Raw genomic sequence first — 9,685 nt, 5'->3', positions numbered from 1 at the left:
ATGTTGTACTTGTGGTAAAGAATTTGGCAAAATAGCATCTGTTAATAATAAATCACATTGTTCCATAGAAAGTTTCCTGCAAATTTGATTCGTTACACCGTTTGCCGCGTGAATCATTTTTAATAATTTGCCATTTTCGGATTCAAACGGAAAAGTATTGTGTGCCCATGATGGACCCCAGTTATCTTGACTTTTAGCCCAATGAAAACCAGCTTGGTGGGCATTGTGAGTCATAGCAAATTTTGTGTATAAATTTTCAAGATTTGCCACAAATTCTTTCATTAAATAATCAATTCTTTGTAATTGCTCTCGAGTGATTGACGTTTGTGATGATAAATAAAATGCTTCCACAAATAGAGCCCAATGTTTCAAATATTTATCCTCTAGGAATAGTTCCATAATAGGAAGACTGTAGTATAAAATCCAATTTTCCCACTCTTTTCCTTTCCAAAAGGCTCTATCACTGAAAGGTCTAGTTAAACGCATTATTTGCTTGGGAACTGAAATAGAATTCAGAATTTTGTCTACTTCTTTTACTGTTTTTTTGGTCAATGTTTTGAATAACGGTGATTTTTTTTTGCTAAACCAATAATTAGCAAGTTGCTCAGCTAAGCCTAGTCGAGCGAAATGTAAGTCATCAGGCACAAATCCATCAATCATTTGAAATTTTTTTAAATTAATTAAAGGAGAGACGTGTTTTACTCCGAACGCAGGATCTTTTTTCCCTTGTTTTTCTTCTTCTCCATCGTCATCGTCATCTTCTTCTTCTTCTTCTTCTTCAGAATTAATGTCAGAAGAATTTATTGCTTCACTACCATTTTCAGGAATAATTTCATTTTCAACATCGTCATTTGCTTGATAAACAATTTCTCTGGGAATAGTTTGGTTCATTTCAGATAAAGAATTTTTTTCATCAAATTTTCTAAACATTCAAGAAACTGATCTTCAGTACGCTGTTTGGGAATTTTACACAACCTCCTTTACCTAAAGCGTTTTGAACATATATCCCCGGATGTAAACACCAAGGACATGAAAAGTGACCAGTGTGACCGCTAACGCCTTGCATGGAAGCTCGGGCAACAGAATCTACACAGCAACATATTGCATATGGTTTAATTAGCCTTATTTCGCCTTCAATACTACACTCTACACCAGAACTAGTGAACTCATTCATGGTATTTACAAACCCTTCCATAAGTGCGTTCATATCAGGTTTAGACTTTCCAAACCATAACGCGCAAACTATTGTCTCCTCAGTTCTAACTTCTATTGGCAATTCATTTATCATTATCTGTATTGGGTATATGGAACAAGTACTACTTTCAAAAGTAGGCGCTCCATCACAATTGTAAGTGAAGGTTACATATTTATTTTGTTCATCAACAGGTAAACTTTCAACGAATTTTCTGTATGTTCTTCCATCATAAATATCATGATAATATTCAGGATCGTGAGTTCTGTGTGACATTATAAAGTTGTAGTATTTGTGATGACGTTCTAAAAGAGACTTTACATTGCTTTTTATATCGAATGTCGCAAAAAAACTGTTGAAATTTCGACCATTAATAACAGTTTCTTTTTGACAAATATTACATTTCACTTGCCGATCTGAACGAACAAATGTACCAATATATGATTTACAGTCTGGACAAATACAATGATATTTTACGAAATCGGTTTGAAAAAATAATTTATCAATAAAATAACGGCTGTCGGGTAAAACATTTGATGCGAATATGCAGTTAACAGCTTTAAATAATTGCGTAACAGCAGTGTGATTCAAATTTGCAAAAATGGCATATTTAAGAAATATTAGCAATAATTCTCCTTCATTCACCACTACTGACGTTGTAATAACTTGAAAAGTCTTTGGACACAAGAGCTTTCTTTGTAATTCGCTTATACCATTTGCATCTTCAGGAGCTACTGGGCAGACAACTACATCCTCTTTATCGATGTCATCTCCATTTTGCGAACAAGCGTCTGTTTCTGAAGGTGAATCTACCTAAAAAATAATTTATAATTAAACACAATCAATAAAAAATTATAATTAAGGGAACTTCGTGAATTATAATGAAAAAGGAATTTTCTTGAATAACGGTAAATATAATGTGAAGAATGTAAAAGTTTCTTTCTTGAAAAAAATGGACTTTTATTAATCCACTTTCACAGTTGTTTCTTTTATTCAATATTATCTAGGTTATATTTAACAAAACAAATTTTTTCATTATGTAGGTATATAACGTTATTTATAATTAATGTTTTAAAAATAGTGTTTTTTGTCAAATCTATATAGCAAAGTACCCATGCATCTTGGAAGATTTCGTTTAATGCAGCAATTTTGTCACTAACACTAAATATCTGGGTTCTTTTAACATTAGATTTAAATTTGAGAAGATATTAGACAAAATTATAATATAAGAGACAAGTAGGGAATATAATGTCAAACTTACAATTTGACAGTTGATAGCTGCCAATGTAAATGTCAACTTTTCTAAAAAGTGTTCTTTTTTTTATTAATAATAACAGTTTACGGGTTTTCGTGGTCGTTGATTAGGAAAATGATGTTAAATTCTGGGTCGCTGATTACGAATATCTCAAATTGACAATTTGTGACTTATACAGTCACTTTCGTTAAAAATAAGTACTTTTCAGAAACAGTGTTATATTTCTGGAATATAAATAGAATATAGCAAGAATCAATTTAGGTACTTCTTTGACAGTTACCTAAGGCCTCTAGATTGCCACTGATACGCAGATGTCTCATAATATGCATTTTCTCAAAAGTTAAAAGCCATAAACAAAAGGGTGCACACAATCGGCGCACTTCCCCTAATAAATTGTAAGATCTTAGATTATGAAAAACTTATAATAGTGGACCCTCTTGTGTACACAAAAAAGCCAAGATGTAATGCCTAATCCGTAAATAAATTGTTAGATGGAATTAAAACCTAATCTGTTTTACAAAATGTTTCACCATGTCAGCTTAATGAGAAATGTTTTTAAAAATAAAACTACTTAATCGGTCGTTTCTTTGTCTCATAAAATAATAATCAGTTATTAGATTACAAAAATTATAAATGGTTATTCCTCTTGTGTATGCAAGGAAAGCAAAATGTGAAGTCTAATCCATCCTGTAAATAATATGTGGGACAGAAAAATGTTATTTTCAAACAGAAAGATGTTCCAGAATGTTTTACGGAAACTCAATGCTACAGCAGAGGGATTCTGTTTAGCGTAGCGATTGGTTGCGCCTATTAGGTTACTACATTAGGTCATTACAGATTTTTAAAGATGAAAACAATTCTTAAATGAATGTTGACAGGGATATCTATTCAAAATTAATAACTTTGTATAAAACTTGGTATCTGGGTTTTTGGGGTCGTTGAATACGAATATGATATCAGATTTTCAAAATTCAAAATGTCGGATCTAATATGGCGCACAATGGTTGGAAGACGCCGATTTGTAGGAAAAAGTATGTTTTTATAAGTATAAAAATATTATGACGATGGAAAACCTCAGAAAACCATAAGGAATTTAAAACAAAACGTAACTTTAGCAAACAATTATACGTTTTGTTTAATATATTTAATATATTTTCATATATTTTGAAAGGGGTCTATCATTTCATCATTTAATTGTGGAAAAAAATAATATCATTTTGTTTGCAATTATAACAATGAAGTCTCATGTATCGTAGAGAGAATGTTTGATTCCCAAGCAAAACCAAGACATTAATTAAAGCAACTAACTATTAGATTCATAGACAAATTAAAAATAAATAGACATCTGTTTTTTTGTTTTCCATTTTCAAATGTTTAACAATAATTGTTCAAACAAATTATTAAATTTGTTTGAACAAATTATAATTAATAGTTCTTCTTCCTAGTAAATTATTAAAATGTTCAATATTTTTGAAAAATAATAATATCAATTGAATCTACTGGAAAAATCAAGAAACTTCTATATTGGTAATCTTTAAAAGAGTCGTTCACTGTATATTGAAAATGAAAAACAGCTGTCTATCTAGCCTATGAATCCAATAGTGTGTTTTCTTAATAAATAAGTTTTTCCTTGATTTTTCTTAGAACATGTCAAAAGCTTGTTCTATAAACGTTAACATAAGTATAAAGGCCTAAGCAGCATAACGTCGTAATAATAAGCGCAATCGCAAACGGAAAAATGAGTTAGAGAAGGATAAATAATATACCTATTCTTCTCTAACTTGTTCTTCTGTTAACTACATGGAGAGAAAAATTAAAACTTTGCTAGTATGAACGGTTATACTTATTTCCCAAAAGAATTTCGATGCGCTATAGGCGTGAAGTTTGTGCTGTATTTGTATTTTCTAAAAATTCGATACGCCCTATTAGATTTGCCATTTTAAATTTATCAATTTTGACCCAGATTCGCAATCAGCAAGCCTGAAAACTCTTAGATACAATGGGGTTTTTTGCTTTATAGGAGATTGGATATTATTAGGCGTTTTAGGGGTTTTTTGGACATTGAGAGGGGCATTTCACACCCTAAACCTTCACCTTTACCGATATAAAAAATACGTTTCTCTTATTTTTTCCAGTTCTAAAAGTATGACAAGTTTCATAAAAATCGGCGTGTCAAACTTAGGTAGGTTTATTTCTTAGCGAAACCATATAGCTTTAATTTTTAGATTGGTTACATTTGAGAAATTTTGGTTCATGTTTTGTCTTACTTGGGCTTGCGATATTTATTACTTTATCCATAGTGAATACGCGAAAACATTCAATGCACTTAAATTTTAATGAGCGAATTAAATAGGTTCGTAGCTTAGAGTATATTATAAAATACATTATTTTACCTCATCTACCTGGTCCAAGTTTAAATCCATTAATTGACAATGATTAATCAACACCTGTAACATGATATAATCTGTATTTATTTGAATGCATTTAAATATTTAGTTTAAAAATAGTAAAAATATCTTTTTACTGTATTTCTTAGAAAGTAATAAAAAATGTAGTATTGTAATTTTGTCAAAACATAATTAAGACAATTAGTAACCGGAAGCAAAGTCATTTCTTTATTTGTTGTGTAAGAAAATAAATGCAATTTTTATATCATTTGCCCAGCCTAGGGAGAATTAGGCCTTTGCCCGACAACGCCTCCAAATTTACGATAAGTTAAATAATCTCACATATAACACAACATTTTTCAGGAAGGGAGTAGACAAAGAAAGGGAGTAGACGAGAGGGTGAATCTCTTTGACCACATATCTACATTTTAAAATCTAGGGTGTTGTTTGCACTTGTTTATGTAAATCGTGTAAACCTAATTGGTAACATAATCCAGATTGGCAATTAAATCCTACTACTGCAACCAAAAAATTAGAAAGTGCAAGCACCATGTTCTAGGGACGTCTAGAGCACAATCTTCTGCGGAACGAGAACAATCAAGTGAAAGGATTATCTGCTGGTCTTCCCATTTCCGAATTCCATAGGATGCTGGCGTAATCCCCACCAAAGCAATCACATGGAGATTCGAAGAATATGACAGAGTAAATGTGATAAAACATATTGTAATCGGTATGTGCAAACCTGATACCTGGCGGACATTTTAGTATTTGCTGAAAATTTCCGAACTTTACATTGCAAACTTCCTGAAAAATATTGTGCTATAAGTGAGATGCAATCAACCGCTTTAAAACTTTTATTCGACAGGCTGATTGTGAATGTTAAATAAATTATAAATTGCATTTGTTCATTATATTAAAGTTGAAAATTTTGATTAATATGAAATATATTACCTCATCTTCTTCATCAGAATCAACAACCGTTGGCTCACAGTCACTTGTGGAAATCTACATTATAATTTATTGTAATTATTATAATATATTATCTCTTAAATTTTCTAATTTTACAAATAGGATACACAGATCCACAAAATAATAAGATTTCTGAGTTTTTGATTAGATTGCGCTATTCTTATGTATTTTGATGCTCTGAAAATGAATCTTAGGTCATATTTGCCCTATTGCGTCAGAATTTTTTCTAACCATGAAAACCATGTTACTATTTATAAAATATAGGATTTTTTTAGATTGATACATTTATATAAATATTGTTACCCAAGGTTTTTTTGGTCGCTGATTATCAATTTAAAGCCAAATTTATTAAATTCAAAATGGTGAATCCAATATGTTGGATGAATTTTGAAAAAATTTGCAGTTTTTTTATTGGAAAATTGATATTTAAGGGCTTTTGGATTGGCTGATTGCCAATTTGAAGTCAGATTTTTAAAAAGCTGTCAATTTTCTTTATTGTACAATATGTTCTATTAATTATTCTTATTTTGACCTTTACATTAGTCATGCAAAAGTAATAATTTCTTTGGTACAATCAGCTATTTGAAAATTAAAACAATCCTTGTAAATTTTCTGAAAAACTAGTTGAAAATTCAAATTAAGTCTATTATTGTCAAATTGTAAGATTAATCTCAATTGACCAAATCGTGTTTAGTTGAAATAAAATGCAGAATTAACTTCACAGAAAAAAAATTGGAAGTAAGCGAAAAGAATTAGTGGTGACTTAAGCCCAATTCGGTTTCGCTTCTAAATCGAATTAGGAGGTTACGGAGAATTCACTTTTTTACCTTGAATTCTTTTCACCTGAATTGTTTGAATTTACGTTTATTGATTCGAGTTGTTATTATAAATGCAAAGAGTGATTGTCCTTAAGCGTAAAAATGTTTTGGGTAAGGGTGCAATCCCATGCGAGCAGAATACGTCGACCGAAAGCAGAAAATAATGAGTGAAAAAGTGATAGGTAGATATTGTTGTCCTTTTCACTCTCATGATTTTCTGCTTTCGGTCGACGTATTCTGCTTACATGGGATTGCACTCTAAGTTGCTGTCCAATGTTTACGTCCAACAATATAGATTTTGTTTTCTCTCTGAGAGAGCGCTGATGCCTTATAAAGCTGGAAAGCAGCAACCTCAATCGAGAGAGACGTTCTCCCAAAATGAGGTTTCCTCTTTACCATAATGTAAGCCGCGCATCGGTCGCACAGCGCCACCACAACAGAGACAGCAACTCACCCAAAATCTTTTTCGTGTAAATTCAAACGAATCGGGCGAAAAGAATTCAAGGTAAGAAAAAATGAATTCGCCGTAACGTCCCAATTGGGTTTATACGCAAAACCATATTGAGTTTAAGTTACCGACAAATCTTTTCGCTCACTCCCAATTCCTTTCTTTTTCCTGGGTTATAAAAACGATAAAAACACACATTATCGATACCGAATGTGACGGAAGTGTCCCTGGTAAAAAAGTGAGATTAATTTCGGATTAAATTCGGAGAAATTGGTTTTGATAAGCCTGAAAAGTGTACGAAACAAGTACGATAATGATCCGCGATAGCCTGAAGTCAGTTCGACTAAAATAACAAATCCTAAGTTAGACCGGAATAATCTGGAATGACTATGAAATCAGTCCGCTATAATCCGAATATGAATCCCGAAAAAATTAAATCAGGAAATACTACTGAACAATCTGAAAACTGTAAGCAAAGAATCTGAAAGTAATACGCATCACTTTGAAATCAGTCCGAACAAAATAGCGTAATCCGAATTGTCACTGTGGTAATCCGGAACTTTTATGTATAACATCCGCAAACCGACCGGTGGTCCCATTCCGAACTCTCCATGTTTCTCTGTACTAGTGCTAACACCGAAACTGTAGTTGGCGGTATTTGAAAGCTTTCACAATACCAAACATTTGGAGGCAGAGAGCCATCTATTTCTTTCATTTAACGCCTAATTTTACCATGAACTCAGTATGCAAAAGTTACTACAGATGGTGCAAAAAACACAGCCTTTGTAATTTGTACATGAATTCATCCGATTTTGGCATGGATTCCAAGCAAATTGCGCATAGGTGTGAGAGTGCATTATTCGCATCAGATGTACATGTGAAAATAGGCAGATCTTTTTTTCCGTGTATTTTTCCACAAATCATTATGATAGTAATGACAAGAAATTATGCAAAGGAAGAACGGTAGAAGAAGAGAAATAAAAATGACGAGATTATCATCGAAAAAAATAAGGGGTAAGATTCGAACCATGGGGTGGTCGGTTTCGGACCACGACTTTTGAAAACGATAAATATTCAGACTTTCAATTCGACTTCGATATCTTAAACAAACAGTATTTAAAAACCTCCTTAAGTGGTAGAAAATTTAAAATAAGGTTCCCTCTGAAGAATTAAATTTTTGTTTAAACAAAAAAACTATTTTAAAGCACTTTTATTGCCATTAGTGCTTAGGCGGTCGGTTTTGGACCACATTACCCTACTTAAAAAACTTCGTTAAAATTAAGTATGAATCGTTCCGAAATCCGTATGTGAAGAATCAGGAATCAGTCCGTATCAATCCGAAATTAGACTTGCTAAACCATATTCCGTATTGAGTCCGGAACAATCCGAAATTTGTATGCAGCAAATTCGGTAAATTTCAGAAACAATCGAAATTATATCTAATAATAGTCTACGTTCAAGTTCCGGATTATTCTGGACTCATTGCGAATTATCGCGTTTCTATCAGATATAATTCCGAGAAACGTCTTGAAAATAAGAAAAAAGTGTCTTAAATCAAGACACGCGTCTTTGCAGTCTACTGACTACTGCTATATCTTTTTCTCTCTCATTTTTAATGTACGCAGACGCAGAACGCGTTATTACAGTGATACCCAATAGGACTGAGAGAAAAGAAGATACCCCAGTATAGTCTATCTTTATGACCGTCTTAAGCACTGAAGGGCCTTTTCCAGTAGTACAATATATTTCAGTGCTAATAATCTGTATTTTTCTGCTATTATATGTATTATCAAGTGGGTATTACACACTAGATTGTGACATTCACACCAATTCTAATATCTCACTTAGAATTGTAATATTGTAAAACACTTACTGTTTCTACATTCCTTTTTCTATAATCTTGAAAAGTTGAACGAGGTACATTCTTTTCATCATTATCAAGCCATAATTTATATCTTTTACTATTTCCTTCCATTTTCAATGTCGTTCCTTTTACATTTACTGCAAATAGGAGAAGAAAAAAAGAATATTAAAAGAGTCAGTAAGATTTAATTTCTAGTTTTTTCTTTTACAACACGGAAAAGTTTTTGAAAGAGTCGCTGTACCTGTCGTGTTGACGCTACGTGACTGCTTGCGGGACTTTAACTATAGCAAAGAGGCATCCCCATTTTTGTAGACCGCTTCACCCGTTGTGGCTGCTGCTTTCCTCTGTGGGGCATCAGAGCTCCCTTCAGAGAGAAAGCAGTAAACCTAAATTGTGGGACGTGAGTGTGAGACAGCAGCGCACCCAAAAACTTTTCCGTGTAGAGTAATATTTTTAACATTTTTTAAATATTATTTTAACTTAGATGAATGTGAAGAAAGATAATTAAATTAATTACTTAAAGCTAGCAAAATTTAAAATTCTTTAAAATCAGTCAATTTATTAAATCTCACATATCACGTAACCTTGCAACAATCTTGCGGCATGCATTTCGTAGAAGTTTTGCAAGATTGATACAAGATTGTTACAATATTAAAATTTTCCACCCATAGGCAGCTTGTTCTAAGTCACATATTAAATCAATACAATTAACCATTAATTAAGGGTAGGGGAGACCGGGGCTATTTGGAGCA

The 9,685-nt window shown here is 32.3% G+C and overlaps 1 protein-coding gene across 1 annotated transcript; it reads right to left on the bottom strand.

Annotated features, from left to right (window-relative positions):
• Positions 1 to 922: 922 nt before the first annotated feature.
• Positions 923 to 6,046, bottom strand: LOC127290441 (uncharacterized). The gene is made up of 4 exons (XM_051318996.1): positions 6,035 to 6,046; positions 5,786 to 5,839; positions 4,841 to 4,894; positions 923 to 2,005 (listed from the first exon to the last, which is right to left on the bottom strand). Exons 1-4 carry the CDS (start codon positions 6,044 to 6,046, stop codon positions 923 to 925), a joined length of 1,203 nt encoding a protein of 400 aa, XP_051174953.1.
• Between the last annotated feature and the right edge of the window lie 3,639 nt (positions 6,047 to 9,685).

Source organism: Leptopilina boulardi, unplaced genomic scaffold (genome assembly GCF_019393585.1).
Source record: "Leptopilina boulardi isolate dan_hultmark-lab unplaced genomic scaffold, ZJU_Lbou_2.1 LbouV2_68, whole genome shotgun sequence".
Taxonomy (NCBI): domain Eukaryota; kingdom Metazoa; phylum Arthropoda; class Insecta; order Hymenoptera; family Figitidae; genus Leptopilina; species Leptopilina boulardi.
This window is presented reverse-complemented; position numbering and strand designations above follow the sequence as displayed.